At 46.1% G+C, this 23,469-nt stretch overlaps 1 protein-coding gene across 17 annotated transcripts in view; it reads left to right on the forward strand.

Moving 5' to 3' along the window:
- The window catches only part of SLC25A48 (solute carrier family 25 member 48), a 251,674-nt gene that overhangs the window by 211,058 nt on the left and 17,147 nt on the right, over positions 1–23,469 (forward strand). For 16 of the 17 annotated variants that reach the window (XR_002522742.2, XR_001903790.3, XR_001903787.3 and 13 more), the window contains 2 exons: positions 1,697–1,768; positions 3,826–4,084. Coding sequence is in view for 10 of the 17 variants with exons in the window: in XM_031666470.1 (XP_031522330.1) it covers positions 1,697–1,768; positions 3,826–4,084 (331 nt within the window). In the remaining 7 variants the exon portion in view is untranslated. Of the gene's footprint in view, positions 1–1,696; positions 2,834–3,825; positions 4,085–23,469 lie in introns of all 17 variants that reach the window. The other variant, XM_031666471.1, reaches the window with a different exon arrangement.

Below are 23,469 nucleotides of genomic sequence, written 5' to 3' on the forward strand. Positions count from 1 at the left end.
TGCCTCCAATAAAATAGGCCCTGAACAAATATTGGTTGAGTGAGTCAGTAAACACACTTCTCTGATTATGAAAGTAATACTTATGAACAGGGTGTGTACTATTTCCTATATTTTCATATGGCTACATATGTTTATAAAACTATTTAAATGGGTGCTTCTCAAACTCTTGGCCATGTTATTAGCCATGGTCATAAACTCAGGGGAGGAGCAGGGTGAGAGCAAAGGTGGGTCCAATGAAGCTTTAGCCTTACATGTGACATTAATTTGTTGTTGTTGTTGTTTTTGAGAAAATGTATTTCCATATGAGTTGTATACTTTACATTAGTTTTAAACTACATAAACTACAAATAATGAAAATAACATCTGCTGATTGTAGGAAAGTTGGAAAATGCAGAAAAGTCCCATGCAGGAAAACATTGCCTGTGATCTTCAACTCTGAGATCACCATTTTAACTACATGTACCCTTCCAGGGCCTCCTCCACTTGTCTACAGAGCTGAGCTCAGGTGGTTTGTGTGAAGAGCTAGCCTGCTTTTCTGGGTCTTAGCCTCTCACTGCAAACTGGGCCACATAGTATCTCCTCTTTGGTGGTCTCATGGCACCTTCGTGCACAGGCATGACATGCTGTGCATGCTGACAAAGTGTTTTGATGGAGAATTATAGGCTGCACATCTTAAAATAAGTGGAACCCTCTAAGGCTAGGGCAGGGGTACTCTTGAGTGGACTTACTCAGACCCTCTGTGCCAGTCAGCTGCTGCCCCTGGTCACCAAAGCCAGCCTCCATTAGAGGCCACCACACCTTAGCCATACAGTCCTTGTTCAGTCAGTGCAAAAGGACCGCTGTGCCAGGGCTGTGCCCAGCTCTGGAGATGAAAGGAAAGTAACACAGGTGGTCCTACCCTTGTTGGGTGACCCAACATAAACCCTATGTAATCAAACACATAGGGCCACTCGACATTTCAACTCAGACCTAAAAGATGAGGAGGAGCTGGAGGAAGAGACTTCCAGACGTGGGGAACAGTAGGGGCAGCTGGATGGAGGCAGGAAAGAATTGCTGCTGCAGGGCCTGGGAACATGCAGCTCATGCAGGGCCCGGGGAGAGGAGATGGCACATGGGGTGAGAGACAGGTGCCTCCCAGTCTCAGGGAGAGTGCAGAATTTATCCTACATTTGATGGGAGGCCACTGGAGGCTTCATTGACCTTTGAAAATGATCAGTCTGCCTGTCGTATAAAGAGAAATGGAGGAAGTGAGGGAGAAGCAGAAGACCAGGGAGGGCTTCAGGCCATGTTTCTGGTGAGGATGAGGGGTGAGGCCTAGGGTGGTGGTTCTAGGGACAAGAAGAGCAGGTCTCCCCCAAAGATATTTTGGAGGGGGCAGCGACAGACTGCAGGTAGGGTAGAGTCCCAGTTTAGTTTTTATACTCAAGAGGCGGGGATCATACAATCATTTGGCACAACTAGCTGGCCTTTGCCATTCTTTCAGCAAAGCAGGCTTCTTTGCAATGAGTAAGTCTGAATGGGACATTAGAGGGAGGCAGTGCAAGCCAGAAACAGAGCACCAGCCTGGCCTGGACTGAAACCCAGACCCTTTGCTGGCGGGGGTCACTATGAGCAGGGCCTCTCCCTCCGGGCATCTTTGGAGCAGTGGGCTATGAGTGATCTCTGAGCCGATCCATGCCCTTGCCTCTCTCCACAGACTCGCCTGCAGGCCGGCGTTGGCTACGGAAACACCCTCAGCTGCATTCGCATGGTGTACAGGAGGGAGAGCGTAAGTGCCTCTTGGGCAGGTGGAGTGATGCCTGCCTGGGACCCCACGGGCTAGAGACCAGGGCCACAGCCCCACACCAGCTTGCAGGTGGGGACCTCTCATTCTGCTCTTCACACTCGGCTCGATTTTCCCTACTTCATCTCACACCATACCTCAAATATTACGTGTTACCTAAACTCACCCCTGCCACCTACCGCAGCATAACTGAAGAAAAACTCCAGTTTTGTGTAACCACTATGGAGAACTCCTGAAGAATCTGGAGCCACAGTGTGGAAAATTCCTGCAAAAACAAGGTGATCACTCAGTTTTTCACAAAGGAACAAGTGACTGGCAAACCGTGTGCTGATAGACCTCCCTTGATCTGGCCTGGCGGCAGTCAGGCACGTCTGAGCCTAGACACCAGAGTTTACCTGTGCCCAGGTTGCTTGAGACCATGTGACCTGAGGTGTTCCTTTTCCAAAGGGAAAACTGAATGATACTTTGTAGAAGATACATCAGACTCCCTTCTTGAGAACTGGCATGTGCTCCAGGAACACTTTCTGAGGCCACTGTTTCTGGAATTTAGAATAAACTTTAAAATTTTGAATGAAATGACCTGATTTAAAGAAACCATCAGGTGGAACCCTGTCGCAGCCCTCTGACTTTTCTCTGAGTCACTGGAAATGTGGCCCCAATGTAGCCACTGTCTCCACCGGACTCCATCCTAACAAGTGCCCTGGGGCTCGGAAGCCTCCTGCAAGCACCTAGAATTTTCCCACAGATGAAGTGTGTCTTGCATCAGGCTGTTGTTGTAACTCCCTTGATCGGCTGCTTTACAACTGGGGCGAGCACTGCAAGCCTAGCACTTGGTGTTCCCGGGTGATGTTGTGGGAGTCCACAGTCCCCTGAAAGTGGCTGTTGATTCTCCTTTTGGCACACATTCCCGACAGTGTCTGCCAGCCTGTGTCCCAGCTCCGGGGTTTTGGTAGGGACTGCGGGCGGTTTCTCTGAGGCATAGCAGCTCATGGCTAAGCCACATCCAAGTTATCTGAAGGATCTTGCGATGGAAGAACAGTATGAAGCAAGGTGTGTTCACATGTGTGTGTGTGCATACATGTGTGTATATATGCACGTGTGTGTGCATGTGCTGGTGTGTGTGAGGCACCCTGCCTCTGGCAGCCAGGGTACAGTGCATGCAGCAAGGACTAGTGGGTTTGTGCACAGCCTGGAGTCTGCACAATAGCTTCCCAGTACTTTTTCACATTTGATTTGGCACGCGTGTGCTGCCCTGACTCCTCCAAGGGCCTGTGGAATTTTCCGGTTTTCCTCAGCACATCTGTGGTGTTCATCAAGAATGCCGTGTGGAAGGGACCGAACCCCAGCCTGCAGCACTGCCTCCTCAGCCTCCTGCAGCCTGTGTGTGCGCATCCTGTGTCCTTGTGTAACCCCTTCAGCTACTTCTGTCAGGAGACACCCATGCTGGTGGGCACTCATCTACAGGCTGGCCCAGGCACCCCTCAGGGATCTAGGGAACCCCTGTCTTATACTACAGGCTTAGTAGGCTGCCTATGTTGTAACTGCCTGTCAATTTGTTCTGCACCTCACTTTCCGCAGACTATGAGCTCAGTGAGGGCAGAGGCCGTTTCTTTCTTACGGTTGCTCCCCAGGGCCTGGCCCCTGGCCAGTGCCTGGAGAATGTTTTTACTGTGGTGTATGAGGTGGGGGCGTGTGGTGCTTGGCCAGCCCACTGCTCCTAAGGTCTCCTCAGGTTCCCCCGTGGCCACAGCCTGACTTTTTTCCAGCCCAAGATCACTGCCCCTCCCGGCACATGTGGGTTCCAAGCCAGGACACCACCCATAGGAAACAAAGCGGCTTGCAGAAGCCGGACTGTCATCAGAGCAAGGATGCCTGCCCCCTGAGCGGCCCCCGGCCCTCTGCCTCCTGTCACATCAGCACCCTCTTCCCCTCTCTTCGTTGACACCTGGGCAGATGTGTCCAGTGGTGTTCCCTGCCATCCTGCAGGCCCTGCGACGGCAGCCCCGGGTCCTCACGCCTCTTCCTTCTGGGTTTCACTGCAGGTGTTTGGCTTCTTCAAGGGCATGTCCTTCCCCCTTGCCAGCATTGCCGTCTACAACTCCGTGGTGTTTGGGGTCTTCAGTAACACGCAGCGGTTCCTCAGCCAGCACCGCTGCGGGGAGCCCAAGGCCAGTCCTCCACGCACGCTGTCGGACCTGCTGCTGGCCAGCATGGTGGCTGGTGTGGTCTCTGTCGGGCTGGGAGGGCCCGTGGACCTCATCAAGATCCGGTTGCAGATGCAGACACAACCGTTTCGGGACGGTAAGAGGCCAGGGGAGCACAGGCTGGTGTCTGGGACCTGTGGCCCTTTGTTGGTTTGTGGGATCTGGGATGTGGTTGTTAAAATCCTTTTATTGAGCAAGGCATCTACCTTGTCACCTGGTAGTCCGTAATTACAGGCATACCTCAGAGACAGGGGTTCGGTTCCAGACCACTGCAGTAAAGCAAATATCACAGTAAAAGTCACATGAACGTTTTGGTTCCCCAGTTCATTTAGTGTACTTCATGTAACACGTAATATCTGAGGTGTGGTGTGAGATGAAGTAGTGATGTACATAACTTTACTGTAGTCTAAGTGTGCAATGGCATTATGTTTTTTATATATATATATATATATATATATATACACACACCTTAATTTAAAAATACTTTAGTACTAAAAATTATTGACAATTATCTGAGTCTTCAGTGAGTTGTAATCTTTCTGTCGGTGGAGGGTCTTGCCTCGAAGTTGATGGCTGCTGACTGGTCAGGGTTGTTGTTGCTGAAGGTTGGGGTGGGCTGTGGCAATTTCTTAACATAAGACAACAATGAAGTTTGCCACATCCATTGACTTCCTTTCACAAAAGTTATATCTATAGCATGAGATGCTGTTTGATGGCATTTTGCCCACAGTAGAACTTCTTTCAAAATTGGAGTCAATCCTCTCAAACCCTGCCGCTGCTTTATCAGCTAAGTTTATGGAATATTCTAAATCCTTTGTTGTCATTTCAACAACATTCACATTCACAGAATCTTCACCACTAGTAGACTTCATCTCAAGAAAAACTTTCTTTCTCATCCATAAGAAGTAACTCTTCATCTGTTAAATACTATCATGAGATTGCACCATTCAGCCCCATCTTCAGCCTCTACTTCTCATTCTAGTTCTCTTGCTCTTTCCACCACATCTGCAGTTCCTTCCTCCACAGAAGCCTTGAAGCTCTCAAAATTATCTGTGAGGGTTGGGGTCAACTTCTTCCAAACTCCTGTTAACACTGCTATCTTGACCTCCTCCCATGAACCCCAAATGCTCTTAAGAGCATCTAGAATGGTGAATTTTTTCCAGAAGGTTTTTCAATTTACTTGGTTCAAATACATCAGAAAAATCACTATCCATGGCAACTATAGCCTTAAGAAATATATTTCTTAAGTAATAAGGCTTGGAAGTCAAAATCACTCTTTGATTCACGGACTGCAGAATGGATGCTGTGTTAGCAGGCCTGGAAACAACATTCATCTCCTTATACGTCTCCACCAGAACTCTTAGGTTATCAGATGCATTGTCAATGAGCAGTAATATTTTGAAAGGAATATTCTTTTCTGAGCAGTAGGTCTCAACAGCAGGCCTAAAATACTCAGGAAACCATGCTGTAAACAGATGTGCTGTCATCCAGGCTTTGTTCCTTTTCTAGAACATGGAGAGCAGATTGATTATCATTCTTAAAGGCCCTAGGATTTTCAGAATGGTAAGTGAGCACTGGGTTCAACTTAAAGTCACTAGTTGCATTAGTCCCTAACAAGAGAGTCAGCCTGTCCTTTGAAACTTTGAAGCTAGGCATTGACGTCTCCTTTCTAGCTCTGAAAGTCCTGAAGTCATCTTTTTCCAATAGAAGAGTGTTTTGTCTACATTGAAAACGTGTTGCTGAGTATAGTCACATTCATCAATTCTCTTAGCTAGATCTTCTGGATAAGTTGCTGCAGCCTCTACATCAGTACTTGTTGCTTTACCTGGCACTTTTATGTTATGGAGAGGCTTCTCTCCTTAAACCTCATGAACCAACCACTGCCAGCTTCAAACTTTTCTTCTGCAGCTTCCTCACCTCTCTCCACCTTCAGAGAATTGAGGAGAGTTAGGCCCTTGATCTGGATTAGGCTTTGGCTTAAGGGAAAGTTGTGACTGATCTGATGTTGTATCCAGACTACTCAAACTTTCTTCATACCAGCAATAAGGATACTTCACTGTCTTATTATTTGTGTGTTCATTGGAGTAGTGCTTTTAATTTTCTTCCAGCATTTTTCCTTTGCATTCACAACCTGGTTAACTCTTGGGCAAAAGAGGCTTAGCTCTTTTGACCTGTCTCAGCTTTCAACATGCCTTCCTCACTGAGTTTAATCAGCTCTAGCTTTTGATTTAACGTGAGACACTATGAGTCTTCCTTTCACTTGAACACTTAGAGGCCATTGTAGGATTACAAATTGGCCTAATTTCAATATTGTTGTGTCTCAGCGAACAGGGCGGCCTGAGGAGAGGGAGAGAGATAGGGAATGGCTGGCTTGTCGGTGGAGCAGTCAGAATAGCCGTGATTAAGCTGACTCTCTTATATGGATGCAGCTTGTTTTGCCCCAAAACAAGGACGTTAGTGACATCAAAGATCACAGATCATCATAACAGATATAATGATTACAACAAGGTTGAAAATATTGTGAGAATTATGAAAATGTGACACGGAGATATCAAGTGAGTACATGCTGTTAGAGAAATGGTGCCAATAGCCTTGCTGGACTCAAGCTGGCCACAAACCTTCAATTTGTAAAAAATGAAATATCTGTGAAGTGAAATGAAGTGAAGTACAATAAAACAAGGTGTGGTTTTAATACTATTTAATCTGAAGCAGTAACTGTCATTAAGTATTTGGTATGTGCCAGGTACTCGCTAGGACCTTTGCATATGTTCTCCTAATTCATCTTGTAACAATTCTGTGAGGCAGATGCTGCTATCTCCATTTTACGGATGAGAAAACAGGCTCCCAGAGGTTAAAACAGTTACTCAAGAACACACGATTAGCCACTGGTGAGTGAGAGCCACCAGTGAGAGTGAGGCGTGGGAGGTTGCTGCAGGCAAATATTGCAATACCCAGTGCAAAATGCTAAGGCCCGTTGTTCAAAAATTATGCCATATTTTACAACGGCAACAGCAAAGCATTAAGCCAAGCATGGTGCTTGGATGAACACACTGGTCTCATCCCCACGAAGCTAGCCCCAGCTGAGTTGGGACTCCTACGCATGTATGTCTCATCCAAAAGCCCAGAGTCCCGACCTCACCTGGCCCACATGCCAGGAAGTGCAGCAGACAAGGCCTTGCTCCTGACCACCCGTCTCCTGCCCTTACCTGCCCTTGCCTGTCCTTCAGCCCTTGCCTTTCCTGTTAGAGTTTCACTTCTTGTTGTGGGATGTAGCCATTTCTGCACCACAAACCTTATCTCTCGTTCCTCCTCACTGGGAAAGAGTTTTCTGCATCTTTCCTGGCAGTGGCTTTCCCAAAGGAGGGTAGAAAGAACAGGAAGGCACTTGCTGTGTGGAGCAGAGAGGGTGCCGGCTCTGGAGGAAGGATAGGCTTACAGTGGCGGGAGACGTATTTCAGTACCTTGAGGTACTTTGATTCTCAGCTCTACCACTCAGTCCCCTGTCTCCTCAGGTTAGATACTGCCCTTCCTGAGCCTCATGCTCCTTTTCTGTGTAATGGAAAGGCTGGGCCCATAGTCCTTTTCTGTGTAATGGAAGAACTGGACCCAGAGTCCTTTCCTGTCACCTCAGACATCTGATGGGGCTGACAGTCTCCAGCTTGATCTTGGCCCTTGTGGAGAAGACTCCTTTCCCTGGCAACCTTCTAAGTAGTCCCTGTGTGACCTCTCTGCCCAGGGAGGCTGGGTTTCAGCATGTATCACAGCCAGAGCCCCAGCAGCTCACTCAGGAGCATCCCAGCCTAGCATCCCCTGCCCCAGCCCCAGAGCTGCCCAGGACAGGGTCTGCACATTCTCTAAGCATGGTGCTGCTGCTCCTTGCTGGGGCGCATGGAGGGCCTGAGGCCTGGCTGCCCCAAGGCTGTGTCTCACATGCCCCAAGGCCCATGGCCACTGCAGCACATGGGGAGATGCAGGAAAACAAATGGGGCCATCAGGGAGACACAGGACCGGCAGATCTTCACCTTCATCTTCAGCATATTGAGTCATGTTTTGGAACAATTCAATTTGACCCAAGGGTGGCGCTTCTGAGGAATGTTTGACCTTTGCTCTTCTGTCCCATCCCAGAGGCATAAGCAAAGATGTAGAGGAACGAAGGCTGTCATGAGCAGGCTGAGAACCCAGGCATCCAGGCCCCATGCTGACTGTTTGCTCTATCCTGACTGCCTCAGAAAAGCTTACCTTAGGGGAAAGGAAATCTCCATACGTCTTAAAACTGTTTGGGGTTCAGGTATTGGAAAATGCTCAGCAATGAGGCTCTTTGACTGCTGGTAGCAGCCCTGCCTCCTTTACCACCTGGCACCTTGTCCCCGGCAGGGGAGGAAATGGGGGTAGGTTTGCGAGTAACTGTTTGCAAGTATCTGTTGTGGGCCCTCAGACAGCTTGGACACCAAGAGAGGTGTTTCCCAAGAAATACTTTCCTTAAGAAAGTCTGGGACATTTGAAGGTTTCTTGACAACATCTTGTTCTATCCTCTGTCCTGCCCACCTCCACCCCAGCTTTCCCTGTACAGTGTGCTAGAATGGTGTCATACCAGGCCCTGAGTGATAGGGGATCCTGAGGCCAGGCTAGAAGCATTGGGAGACTAGAGGAAGAATGGGAGGCAGTCAAGGGAGTGGCTGAACCCAAGCATGGCCTCCAAACAGGGTGCACAGCTCCTGGCCAGTGTTCGGGAGCTGAGCAGCCACCATTAGCAGCTGCCAATGTGACATGCTCACTGTGTGCCAGACACCACGTAAGGTACTGTCCACCCATCATCTTCTTTAATACCCACTATGACGGCATGAGGCAGATATGATTGCCATCCCTGTTCACTTATCTGCAAGACAATAGTTATGCACCTACTGGGTGCCAGGTGCAGGGCTATGTGCTGAGAATGCAGTGGTAAACAAAAGACTGCGTCCTGTCTCTGTTACAGTGCTGCATCCAGCTGAGAACCAGAGAGGAACTGGGTCCCTACAAACCGCGATGGTAGGGAAATAGAATGGGCTCTCAGGCTGGGGTCAAGGAGGGCTTGGGAGCAGGGTGGGAGAAGGGCTAGGAGGAGAGCCTGGAGGTAGGGCTGTGCACCTGCCCAGGTAGTGCTAAGGGCCACTCGGGCCTGCCTTGTCTAGGCGTGGAAGCCTGGGACATGGCCTCCCTGGGGCCCTCCAGATCTCCGATCCGGGAAGTCGAGATCCTTAAAGGGCCCTGTCTTTTGGGTAAGCCTCTGAGTAGTGAGAACACAGGGACCCTGTCCCTCCACCATAGGAGGTGCTGACATGTCTCAGGATAGGTAAGATTCCCTGAGCCTCCTGTATGGCAATCTGCCCATGGCCTGTGGCCTCAGGTTGTTTATTCATCTGCGGTGCCAGAAGGAAACCAGTTCTCTTAAATAAACCCCCGAGGCAGCAACAGAAAATGAACATGGGTTTGTTCTGTTCTTCCCTGTGTGCCAGGAGACCTGCCTTTTGGGAGCATGGAGAAGGCTCTTAGTAAAAGGCATGGGAGGTTTCTGTGGGCAAATATTTCTCAACCCTGCAAAGCTTTGAGTCCTTAGAGCCAGGGCTCATGGGCTTAGCACAAAAAGCAAAGACAAAGACAAAGATGGTTCACCGAGTGAGTGGAGGGAGAGTAAAAGCCGAGATTGGAGGACCCACCTCTGCCGTGTCCCTACAAGTTTCTGTGATCTGGGCTGAATAAGAATGGTCTTGGCAGTAGTAGCTAAGTAGCCCATGTTTACTGAACCTTAATTGTATGCCAAGCACTATGCTAGGAGCTTGGCATGTGTTTACTATTTACAACAACCCAATTCCTGAAGATTTACTATGGGGAGACTGAGGCACAGAGTGGTTTCATACCCTGAGGTCCCTACCTTAGTGGGAGGTGGAGGAGGTCTGATTCAGAGCCACTGTTGCCATCTCTGCTTTTGCCCCAGAATTTGTAGAAGCTGAGGTTATGACAATGTTGATAACATTGGGCCACCTGGGCCTTTGCAAAAAATTGTCATGCACACAAATAGCTTCAAACTTTAGGGAGAAGTAGGCTGGGAGCATGTCTCCAAAATGACATTGTCCAAGTAATGGGCACAGCTTGTGGGTTCCAAGGGATGGGTGTGAATTCTGTGGCATTGGGCTGCCCCCTCTGATCTCCCTTGCCCTCAGTTGCTTGGAGGAAAGACTTTGGTGACAGCAGGTGCTGGACAGGATCAACTACTGGGGAAGGGAGGGGAGGCTGACAAAGAGTCGCCAGGCAGTTTTTTCTGCCAGGAATCCCTCCAGAAAATGAGAAGAAATGTGGTTTTCTTTCAGTTGCTCCTCAGAACCCTCTAGGCTAGAGATAGAAAAGTCAGAGACTCATCAGGACAGGGAGCTAACATACATGTAACCTCCTATATTCTCTTGCTGCTAATAAAGACATGCCTGAGACTGGGCAATTCATAAATAAAAGAGGTTTAATTGACTCACAGTTCCACATGGCTGGGGAGGCCTCACAAACATGGTGGAAGGTGAAGGAGGAGCAAAGTCACGTCTTATGTGGCAGCACACAAGAGAGTGTGTGCCAGGGAACTCCTCTTTATAAAACCATCAGATCTCTTGAGACTTATCCACTATCATGAGAACAGCATGGGAAAGACCCCACCACCATGATTCAATTACTTCCTACCAGGTCCCTCCCATGACACATGGGAATTATGGGAACTACAATTCAAGGTGAGATTTGGGTAGAGACACAACCAAATCATATCACCTCCCTCGGCATTGCAGTAAATACACAGTTTATTTGACACAAGGCCAGCCACACCACATGGGAGACAGAGTTATTCCTCAAATCAATCTCATAGGAGGCTTATAGGTTAGGGCTTTTTCAAAGGCAGTTTGTGGGAAGGGATGGAGATGGCTAGGCAATGGGTGCTTGCTGCTGATTGATTGGCATGCAATCATAGAGGTGCGGGAAATGGTCCTCCTATGCGTGTTGTTGCTTCTGGGTGGGGCCACAGGAGCAGGGTTGGTGGGTCTAGGAGCAGGGCTGGTGAGTTGGTGCCACTGGTGTCAGACATGCAAAAAGCCTGAAAAGATATCTCAAAGGGCTAATCTTGGGTTTCACAATGCTGATTGCTCCTGCAGTGATGTTATTGGCAGGAGTTATTGGGGAAGTTGCATATCTGTGACCTCCAAAGTGATGGCTGGCAATCCTTTATGTCTATACCTTAGCAGAATTCAGGCTCCTCTCCTCCCTCTAGCCTGTTGACCTCTCATTACTTTTAGGGAAGGGCGATTATCATTTAAAGTATAAACTGAATGTCTGGCAAAGTTAGCTCAGCCTAAGCCAAGAAATAATCAAGGCAGCTTGAAGGATAAAGTCAAAAGGGGCGTTGGCTAGATTAGGTTGCCCCCACTGCCGTAATTTTCTCACTGATCTAATTTTTGCAAAGGTAGTTTCATAAGTGAGAAGAGGTATCTGGGGAAGTGAATCCTCTCCCATTTTTCTTGAGAACACAGCTCTCCTAACCTATGTTTCATTTTTCCTATTTTGATTGAAACCTGGACACAGAACATATTTTACCTTCTGCCACATTCTGCTATTAGAAAAGCATAGTTCAAGCCTAATGTGACAGCTTCAGTGTCTGAGAGACAGCTGGGAGTAGTGGGGACTGTGGCAAGCTGGGCCCACATCCTGTCCAAGGGAGTGGCCACAACCCCACTTTAATTGAATGTTGCCCTGTGGCCTGATGTGCTTGGATCCTCCGATTTTTAAGAGAAGGCAAAAAGGTAGATTTTTATGTGAGATATTTTGGTTGGAATGATCATGTAATTCAATGAAAAACAAACAGAGCACTATATAACCCAAGGTTGTGTGAATTGCATAGAATGAGGCTGGGGATGGCTGCAGTCCTGTGGTCTGTGCCCTGGGTCAGGCCCAATCCATGTGTTGACTCTGCTCATGTGGGCATTGCTAGGCAGCCTTGGGCAGGGCTTGTGAGACTGATCAGGTTTTGTGGTTCTGCCTCAGGATTGCCAGTCCACTTCCAGGGTGATCCTATGTGATATGAGAGACAGCACTCACATATGGAAGCCAGGTGCCAAGAGGCCTCTGGCTTCTTCGCTTTGGGACATGTGACAGGTGGACTGGAGGCCACATTGAGGTGAGAGCCCAGCTCAGGTGGTTGGGGGACTGGCAAATATACAGCCAGTATATATTCAGGCAGCCCCTCCTGATTGTCTGTTAGTGGTGATCCATCGTTGAAAATCTACAAGCTACAGAACATTGAAAGTAGAGGTAGAAAGTACCCATTCATGCAATTACAACCACTGGTAACACATTAATGTATTTATTTTTCCATTCTGTATACATAGATTAAAGATTTTAAGAAGCTGTGATCATGCTATATGGACAATTTCATGTCCTGTTTTTAACTCAGCATTATAACAGAAACATTAACCATGTTATTAAAATAGCATATAAAATTTTTTAAGTAGATGGGCAATATTTAAAATGGATGTGCACTAGTCCATCAAATACACACGCATGCACACACACACAGACACACACACACTGAAAGGGTCTGTGTAGTATGGTAAGAATTAAGCTTCCAGAATTAGACTACCTGCTTCTAATTCTACTTCCACTGAACCCAAAAAAGGTTGGACAACTCACCTAATGTCACCTAGCCTCAGTTAACTCATCTGCAAAGCAGGCATGACAATAATAGCTACTTTATAGCTGGGATGCAATGAAATGTATTATACATGAAGGCCTTAGTCCAATGTCTGGCACATAGAAAATGTGAAATAAATGTTAGCTGTTAGTAAATGTATTATTTAACAATCTTCCTACTGGTGAATATTTAGGTTGTTTGCAGTTTTTCCTCTTTTAAAAATAGTGATGTGATCAGCAAATATATTCATAAAGAGTTCTCTTTATTTAGGGTTTTTTCCCTAAATGTGTGGGCTCTTTGACTCATGAGTGGGTTAAGGGGTGTGGCCATTTTTAACATTCTTGGTACCTATTATGAAATTGTTATCCAGAAGAGCTTTACCAAATCATATAAGTGGCTGCTTACATTTAAACGGAATTTCCATTTGACGCTGACTGCCATTGCACAATAACCAGTAATTATGCCCTGTGTAAATGCTTCCAAATTAACAGAGGTATTCTCCTGGGGCCTCTGCCACTTGGCAAGCAGGGAGACACTGGCCTGTGTTCAGTTGGATGTGCCTGTGACAGTAAGACACCTGTGAAAAAACCCTTCCTTTTAAAATCACTGCCCTTTGCATGGGCATGAGCCTAACTAGGTGGCCTGTTGAGCCTGAGCTAGAAGTCAGGGCTGTGGCCCTGCAGACCAGTAGTCCCTCTGCTGCCTGAGCTATGTCCTTCCCAGAAGTTCATGGTTAATGACACTCACTCCTCCTCCATCTGGGAGTATTTAGATCTGTGTTTCTATTAAAAGCCTAATTAATGTGCAGATCACAAAGCCCTCTACATAACAGAGGTCGGAGTTGGGAGGATCAGGGAAGGACCGAACATTAACTCTGTGCTGACTATCCTAGTCATTGCACCAGGCACAACTGGAGGCAAGAGGCTGAGTTTTACACCTGTTTGAATTCACTGTGAATTGTTCATTCACAAGCATTTCCTGAGCCCCTGCTCTGAGGCAGGCACAGCGGGTAAAGAAGCATTGGAAGCCCCGGCCTTCAGGGTGCCCACAGTCTGGTGGGGATCCAGATGTGTGCTTCAATGAGAAAGGCCTCATGAAAGGCTTTGGATCCCCTAACTCTGGCTTGGTGTATCAGGAAGCCTCCAGAAAGGAAGTGGCCATTGATCAGGTCTTTTAGTTCTACGTAGCATTTAGAGATGGAGACATGGGATGGAGAAGTGTTTTAACACTGTGGGAACAACATAGGGGAAGATTCTGTGGCAGGAAAATGTAGGCACATGGTGGGACAAGGGAGCCTTTGGTTAGCACAGACAAGCGATGCACAGATAGTGGGGGTGTTGAAAGATGCCGAGTGAGTTGGGAAGAACTTGGATTTCTTCACCGAGGATGGGCTTAGATTATATTCAGCAGGCAGTAAAGCACTTTGGACACCAGAATGATGCAATCAGAGTTGTGCTGGAGAAGAGGAAACTGGCCTCTGGAAGGGGTGGAAGAGTAGTGGAAATTGTAGAAGTGGGTAGATTGATTTGAAGGCTGCAGCCACAGACCCGGGGCCCTGGGCTTAGAAACAGAGATGGGTGGCAGATCCAGAGGCCCTGATGATATAGAAGCAGTAGGCCGAGCATTAGGCATAAGCAGGAGAGAGGTAAGTGTCAACAATGACTGAAGATCCCGAAGTTGGATGACAATGAGACAAGTGGAACCCCTGACACAGGGAATTAAGTAGCAAATGAAACATGTAAGACAGTTCTTGGCATGGAACAGGTAATCAATCAATGCTTACTGTGGCTGCTGCTGGAGGGGCAGGCTTGAGTGAGACGAGGATGAGTTTGGCCTGGTCTGTGTAGTGTGAGGTGCCTGTGAGACTACACCTGGAAGCATCAGGGCTGCGGGTAGAGGCACAAGTGCAATAGACATAGAAGTGACAGTTGAGGTTGTGACATTAGATGCAAACACCAAGTGAGCTGCAAATAAGGCAGAGGATGGCAGCAAAAAGAAGACTTACTGAAGGAATTTGGGAAGGAGCAGAGAGTTACAGTAACACTAATAACTGCAGTTAAAATTATCGAGCTCGTACCATGTATTGAGCTATACGACATTAATGCCCATTCCATTATCATCACAGCAACCCTATAAAATAGGCCCACTTATCATCTTTATTTTACAGATGAGAAAACCGAGGCTGAATTACATAATTTGTCCATGCTCACATAGCTGTCCCTTGGGGAGATGGGGAATTACCCCAGGCCATGCAACTCTTTGACCCCTAGAAACTGAGTCCTGAGAAATTGGTGTTACTGAAGTAGGAGGAAGGAGCATATGGAGGGGAAATGTGCTAAAGTTGGGGTAATGATGGGGACAAAGACAGAAGGCAATGGAGAAGGAAAAGGCATTCATTTCCAAGTTGGGAGAGAAGAAGAGAGAAAGTAAAAATGCAGAGAGATTCTTGAGGGCAAGTGGGAGGAAGTTGAGGGAATTGATGTCAGAAGACCTGGCTCCATCATACTGAAGATGATCTGGATAGAAAGGAATCAGAGCGTGGCCAGGATTTGAGGTGAAGAAGGTCCTAATTTCTGGACATGCTAAGAGCAGACAAGCTGGGCTGGATGGTAACAGCAGAGAGGGCCAGCTGAGAGGTGGGTCTCAGCAGGTGAGACCAAAAAGCCATCTGAGCACAAGAATCTGCATGGTGACAAAATAAGGCAAAAACATTTCTGCAGTTTCCCTGAGTCCTCAGAGATGCCTGCCTAGGAGGTCATCAGCTGTGGCTCTGAGGCCCTGAGTGCATCCATTTGTCTCTTTAGCAACATGGTTTTATTGCTCCTTTGAAGATGTGTGGCAACCAAGGAAAATATTCTTCTCCAGGCAGGTTGACCTTGGGAAGGAACAGCAGATTTTCCAAGACTTTCCCAGTACAGGGTAAGGGTTGTTGATGTTAAAATCCCTGAAGGGACACACAACCCTTGAAGATGAAAGCTTGTGCAGAAAGGCAGGAACCCTTGGAGCATGAAAAGAACCCAAAAACCTGAAGACAACCCAGGCCTGTATAGCCTGGGCCTTCTTAAGTAGGCTGTGGGTTGCCAACAGCAAGTGAGAGCTGGAGCAATGGCAGCCCAGGAGTGAAGGGAGGAGGTCTGTGGAGAGGCCAAGCATATAGCCATGCAGTTCCAAAGAAGTCCTTGTTCTGAACGGTTTGACTAGTTAGAACCCTTTGAACAGTTTGTCCTTTTCAAACAGTTGTCCCACATGGTTACCAGACATTAACGGTAGTGCATAATACACCATTGTACAAATTACGTACATTGGTGACACATGATTGTTTAAAGCAATTGACAACAGCAAGTATTGTCCTGGTTTCTGGACTTAACACCAGTATTGGTCATTCTTGGCCCCATGTGGGCAACAGTGATCTCCCTCAGTAGACTTGGCTGCAGGCCACAGCTGCCTGAAGTTGGCAGGTCCAGCACTTCCAGAATCCAGAGTCATATAAGGACAGGGTGATAAAAATAGGAATAAGAACTATTTGCCTTAAGTAAGGGACATTTGCATGGCATGCATTTCAGTAAAGTGCATTTGTCAACATTCCCTTTTCACGTTCATAAAAGCCAAATAAGTTGGACAGGCCACTTATTCTCCCCCTTTCACAGATGATGAGGAAACTGAGACCCAGTGAGATTGAATCTCCTGCATGGGGTTGTACATTAAATAGCAACTGAACAGGAATGCAAATCCAGGGCTCTTTCTATGAAAGCATCTGCCTATCTTGGGCCTCTCAGGTCATGAGGAAACTGCTGGACTCTTAGCAACAGGAACTAGGTAGGAGCTTCCCAGCTGGTAATATCCTGGGAAGTGATCTGAGGGGTCCACCAGCCTGCTCAAGCTCAAACCCAAACTGAGGATGTTACAGCCAGCCTGTCTGCTGGAGGATGTACAGCCACGTTACTGGATGCTTCCATCACATCTAAGCAGTGCTGTAGGTGGGACCCTGATTTTGGAATTTCCTTTAATATCTAAAGCCTCTGACCCAAGGATCAGTCAGGGCCAGCCTTTTGATGAATGCCAAGGGTGTGAGTCTTGGGAGTGCTGAGACCTGCCTAAGTCAGGTGCTCCATTGTCCATGGAGTAGATGCTGAGATATTTATGGGACTCGGGCCACAGTGTATGATTCCTGTCAACAGGAAACTCACCGCCACACTAAGGGCAAAATAACATGCTCAGAAAACAGTAGCAACAGAGGCAAGCCATACTAGGGGGCACAGCCTCCGACATGGGCTGCGGGCCCCTTTTTCTAAGAGCGCCTTGTTAATATGGAAAATGTGGTCCAACCCATCAAACAGCAGCTGTACTTTTAAGTGTTAGTGGACTAAGAAAACAAATATGTCAAGAAACTGCTATGGATGACTAGTATGTTTAAGTAAAATGTTATTGTGTTACCTGTGATAGCTCCTACACATATGAGAAAAATGGGCACATATGTATGTGTGAGACATTGTAGGAATTCTGTCAATGCATAATGCTCACGGATTCTGGGGTGCCTTGAAATGACTCCCACTGGCTGAGCCTTACTGGACATAGAACCCTTGTGAAAACCCGCACATCCCTGACTAGTGACCCACAGGTCCTCATTTGTGGATGGCTGATTTGTCAAGGATTTTCTGTAGAAAGTGGCCTGTTGAGAAATTGCATTGTGTTCCCGTCCCACCACCCACATACCCACACAGCAGAGGAGGCAGGGAGCACTTTCTCTTCCAGAGAATGGCCAGGCCTTTGTGCTCCTGAGGGCCGGCCCTGCTCCCCTCAGTGGCCAGCCATTGTGTTTCTGCTGGCCTTACTGTTTCCAAGGTCATGGCCCATTGAAGACATTGAATCGCATTGACTGAGAAAGGAAAATAAATGGAACATCTTTGTGTTTGTGTCTGAGGAAGGCACAGTGGCTTTCTGTGGCTGGGTCCCTGGGTTCTGGAAGAGGGGCAACAGTGGTAGATCTGGTGTCCCCAGTCTGTGTCCAGCCCAGCTCAGCCCTTCTGAAGTTGGATGTGCCCTAAGAGATGGTTGTGTTGGTACCTGTTAGGATTGGCGAAACCTGGACCTACAACCCGCACCCCCCAAAATAAAACTCCCTGTAGAAGCATCTATCTTCTAAGGGACCTCCCAGGCTAAACAGGAGGCCAGCAGTGAGGCACTAGCACTTCACAGAGACCTGCAGAGCCAGATAGCCATGGCCTGTAGGTTTAGGTGTGCTGGCCGGGTCTGAGTTGGACAAGGCAGGAGGCCTGGGCCCTCCTCCACGTCCTAGGGCAGCGGGTTGCTATTTTCATTGACTTTGAACATCTTGCTAGTCTTGGTTACATAGGTGCAGGGGGCCTGAGATGGCCCTAATTGAAGTTGGGAAAATGAAGGAAATCACAGGCATCCTGAGTTTTTGAGGTACATAATCCATATCTATCCTAATAAAAGGTAGTATGCCCTTGATCTAGAGAGGCAGCAGTTTTTGAGGTACATAATCCATATCTATCCTAATAAAACGTAGTATCCCTTGATCTAGAGAGGCAGCAAAGGTTGGTCTCAAATGCAAAGCACTCATGATTTTAAAAAGATCAAAATTTGATTAATGTTTTTATCCTCATTACAGAATAAAAAATTCTAATTAGAGAAATTAAGTACACTTCACTTGAGAAGGAAATATACCTAATGCCAATCCTTTCACATATACGTGTACGCCCTGAAGGTTTAGGAACAATGGACTGGGAGTTGGCAGTTCCCTGTAAGCTGTGTCCTGATCCGGCACCTCGTAGTCTTCCTCAGGTTCCTTGGACAAAGGACATGCAAGTTCACAGATCTCAGTTGTGCATATTTCCAAGATTGGCTTTCCAGTAACTTTCCAAATCAGCTTTTAAGAGTCATCAACATTGGGTTTTCACAAACTAAAATTGGTCCCATGGTATCAGAGTACCAAGAACTCTGATTCAGTGTTTTCCTGAGGCTGTCTGCCAAGTGTCCTGGCATCCCCCTGACTCTGCCACCCCCACAAGCCAGAGAGCACTTAGCACCACATGGGCCACTGGTGGAGATTTCTGCTGTTTTCCAGAAGAAGGCTCTTCTGTTTATTCCCTGTTTAGCAGCAGGGCTATCTTATACTGGTCATAGTTTTCTATGGCTCCTACTCTTGCCGTTGAATTGAAAATCAGTATAAGTGATAAGTGCATCATCATGTTAGGTTTGTCTGACTTTGGGCCTCACAAATGGTGGTGGTGTGATGCATTTTTATCTCAGGTATATCTATGCATAGAATTATAATAACTACCTTTGATGACATTCTGCTCTGTGGACCCAATATGAATCATGCATACCACTATTGGTAGTGCCAGTGCTGATAGACTTGTAAGTTATAACCAGTGCCCCAGAGCAAGGTTGCTTCTCAATGAATGACACCTCATGATATCACAGAGTTCTTTTATCTTGAAAATCAGGGGAGGATAGGTAGCCTGTGGAATCACTGCTCTCCCTAACTGGACTGTAAACAAAACAGTTTATTTCAAATATAAGAAGTCACTTCCACTGTAGAGTGTGATGACATAGGTGAATGCAATTGTAAAAACTTATCAATCGTGCACTTGAGAGCTTTACCTTTTATTGAATAAAAAGTATACCTCAAAAAAAAAAAAAAACCAAACAAACTGATAAAAACAAGAATAAGAGGCCAGAGGAGGAGAACAGGGGCTTTTGAGAATGAGACTTAAGAATAGGGAGGAGGTCCAGCCAAGAATGCATGGCCACAATGTAGTAAGGAAATGTCAGACAAACTCCAAATCAGGAAAGCTCTATTAACAAGCAGAGGGGTCATGTACTCTTAAAAAATGTCAGTGTCACAAGAAACAAAGAAAGGCTATGGAAATGTTCCAGATTGAAGCACTGCATCCTGTCCTGGAGGGGAAAATGCTATAAAGAGCACCATGAAGATTAAATGACAATTTGATTATAGATGGTAGATTAAAGTACTGTCAATGTAGCTATATGAAACTGATAATTGTGCTATAGTTATGTAAGACAATATCTCCATTCTTAGGAAATATGTTTCAACATATTTAGGGGTAAAGACCCATCAAGTATGTAACTCACCCAGAAATAGTTTAGAAAATAGTTATGTATGAATGTGTAAAAATACATCTATATGTACACACACACACACACACACACACACACACACTCCCTATTGCTTACCTTGGGAAGAAAAGAAGAAAAAGGATAGGTTTGGGTCTTGTTGCCAAAGTCAGTTCAAGGTTTGATAGGTGTTTTTCCAACATCTGTACCTCCACGCAAACACGTTGTTATCAGAATCCCCTCTTTCAATCAATGATTCCTAAAAGCCAGATCATACCCATAGCTGATTCATGAAAACCTTGACTCCTGGTCAGGTCACTGTTACCTGGAAATGCATGGGGCTTAGGCAAAGTTTAGACACTGGGACAATTACATTGATTCAGTTGAATTGAATGCACACGAGTGAGAAGGGAGGGAAGTGAAGAGAGTGGGAGAGAGAACTCACAAAAAATAAGCAAATGAGCAAAAAGGTTGGCAATGGATAAATCTGGGTAAATGGTATGTATGGGCATTCTTTATACTGTTTTGCTTTTTATTCTTCTTTTGCAAATTTGGAATTATTTCCAAATAAAAAGTTTTTTCAAAAAAAATTGGGAATGAAGGCGCTAGAAAGAATTCCAAGAGCTTCACAGTATAAACTTGGGTCAGTTTGGAGTTGTGTCAGTATCCTGGTGATGGGAGTCACCGTGATAATTATACCGCACTAACAGCCATAAATGGGTAATTCCAAAGCAATAAAAGCTAGATTGGTTATGTGGCAAACCTGGGAGAATGAGAGAGAATTTCCTTATTGCTTACTCTGCAGAGAAAAGGAAAAGAGTACAGGAATTTTGTTGACAAGGCCAGTTGGAGGTTTGATGAGTGTTTTCCCAACATCTGTACTTTCAAACAAGCAGATTGTTATCAAGATCCTCTCCTTCAATCAGTAACTCCTGAAAGCCACTATTTACCCATAGTTGCTTCATGAAAACCTTGACTTCTGGGTCAAGTCAGTGTTACCTGGAGACGAAAGCAGTTCAGGCAAAGTTTATACGTTGGGACAATGACATCTATTCTGTCTAATGGCAAAATTTCCTCAGATGAACCAGGCAGTAGCACCGTGGATTTGGAAGAGGAAGGCATGCCTAGTGATCTCTCAGTGGGCTTTCAAAGGCCATCATGTCTGATCTTGCTCAGAGGGGCCTTGTGCCCCCAACGGTGGCTACCACCCCGGCTCACCTCCTATGGGATCCACTGTAGAAGAAGTTGGCTCCATCTCCTGCCCACACTGAAGTTGGCCTAATGGTTATGGCAGGGATTCACTCCCTTCCCCACTCGCAGATGGAAAATACAGCATGGGTTTGTTCAAGCACACTTCCCAGGCACACAGAAGCCTCCCCGTCAACCTCACCTGCTTCTGGGATGAGTTAAAGTACAGATTGCACTTTATTCTCCAGTCTCCAGACTGTGGAGTCATGAAGCTGAATGCTCCTAACATTTCTGCTGGTAAAGATGGACTGTTTGGGGGACTTGGACATTGACCTATATGATGAAAGCTGTCTGCCTGTTTACCAGCATGTGTAAAACCAAACTGAAACACTGTACAGAGAATTAAACTCAGGTGGCAAAATAGGCTTGTGGTCACAGACAAACTTTATTCTATTTCTTTCCTGGTCATGTCACATTATGTTATTTCCTGGAGAAGGGAAAGTTAAGAACAAGAGCCTACTTTATCTGCACTGGGTCTGGAAGGTCTGTCTGGTCATGAATCAAAGCCTCATAGCAGAGAAGGATCCATAGCAGAGAAGACAAGCATCAGAGCAGGAGATGCGTAGCAAATGAGAGAGAGGCAGAGTCTCTGCTGGCTATGTGCATGCCTAGAAGAACCTGGAGACAACCCCTGAGCTGCCAGCATAGACTACTGAGGTTAGACAAGAAGATAGCAGCCCTGGGTCCCAGGACTTTGGGGGCCAAGAGCCCCAGTTCTGCCCTACAACTGTTTAGGGCACAGCCTGGCCAGGGCTGGAGTAAGTCGCTGAGAATATACCCAGCTCTCCAACCTGTGGGTCCTGCCACCAATTCATGTCAGCAACTTTGGTCTCAGTTGATAGCTCATTAGGCCCCTACAATGTTCAAATCACCATGCTGGACACTGTACATGTATTACTTTATGTGCACTCATGACAACCTCTCCCTCTTTTAACGTAAGGAAATGGGCTGAAAATGCTGACTTGCCAAGGTAAATTTTGAATTATTTCCAAATAATTTTTAAAAAATAATTGATTTTATTTTTATAAAATTATAAATATGAAATTATAGATTTTAAATTTTATATATAATTTATAAATTATTTTCTTTTTTATTGTGCTTAACTTTTATTTTCTTTTTTTAATGATACTTTAAGTTCTAGGGTACATGTGCACAACGTGCAGGTTTGTTACATGTGTATACATGTGCCATGTTGGTGTGCTGCACTCATTAACTCATCATTTACATTAGGTATATCTCCTAATGCTATCCCTCCCCCCTCTCCCCATACCATGACAGGCCCTGGTGTGTGATGTTCCCCTTCCTGTATCCACGTGTTCTCATTGTTCAATTCCCACCTGTGAGTGAGAACATGCAATGTTTGGTTTTTTGCCCTTGCGATAGTTTGCTGAGAATGATGGTTTCCAGCTTCATCTGTGTCCCTACAAAGGACATGAACTCATCCTTTTTTATGGCTGCATAGTATTCCATGGTGTATATGTGCCACATTTTCTTAATCCAGTCAGTCTATCACTGATGGACATTTGGATTTGTTCCAAGTCTTTGCTATTGTGACTAGTGCCGCAGTAAACATACGTGTGCATGTGTCTTTATAGCAGCATGATTTATAATCCTTTGTGTATATACCCAGTAATGGGATGGCTGGGCCAAATGGTATTTCTAGTTCTAGATCCTTGAGGAATCGCCATGCTGTCTTCCACAACGGTTGAACTAGTTTATAGTCCCACCAACAGTGTAAAAGTTCCTATTCCTCCACATCCTCTCCAGCACCTGTTGTTTCCTGACTTTTTAATGATCGCCATTCTAACTGGTGTGAGATGGTATCTCACTGTGGTTTTGATTTGCGTTTCTCTGATGGCGAGTGATGATGAGCATTTTTTCCTGTGTCTGTTGGCTGCATAAATGTCTTCTTTTGAGAAGTGTCTGTTCATATCCTTAGCCTACTTTTTGATGAGATTGTTTGTTTTTTCTTGTAAATTTGTTTGAGTTCTTTGTAGATATTTTTATAAAATTATAGATTTTAAATTTTATGTATAATTTATAAATTATTTTCAATAAGCAGTAGAGCTAGGATTTGCAGCCAGGACAGTCTGGCTCCAAATCTCATATACATTTTGCCCCGCCACACTGTGCATAAGTGTGTACACAGACACATACACACATACACACACACACACACACACAGCATGTTGGATTTTCTGGCTTCAAAAAAGAGCTTAGTGTGGCTTGTCATAATTGATTCTAGACATTCTGAAGTCACATCTGCTTCGAAAGAAGTAGTGGTATTGACCTAAAGTAACTGGTGTTCTATCATGTGGCTGAGATTATCCCCAGTCTGGCTGTGTATATTGGCAGGGGCTCTTGTTGGGACCTCAGTATCCTGGTTTGAGCTGCCAAGGTCAGATTTGGTAAAAGTTGATGGGCTACATGAGAGGGAA

This window comes from Papio anubis, chromosome 5 (genome assembly GCF_008728515.1).
Source record: "Papio anubis isolate 15944 chromosome 5, Panubis1.0, whole genome shotgun sequence".
NCBI lineage: Eukaryota > Metazoa > Chordata > Mammalia > Primates > Cercopithecidae > Papio > Papio anubis.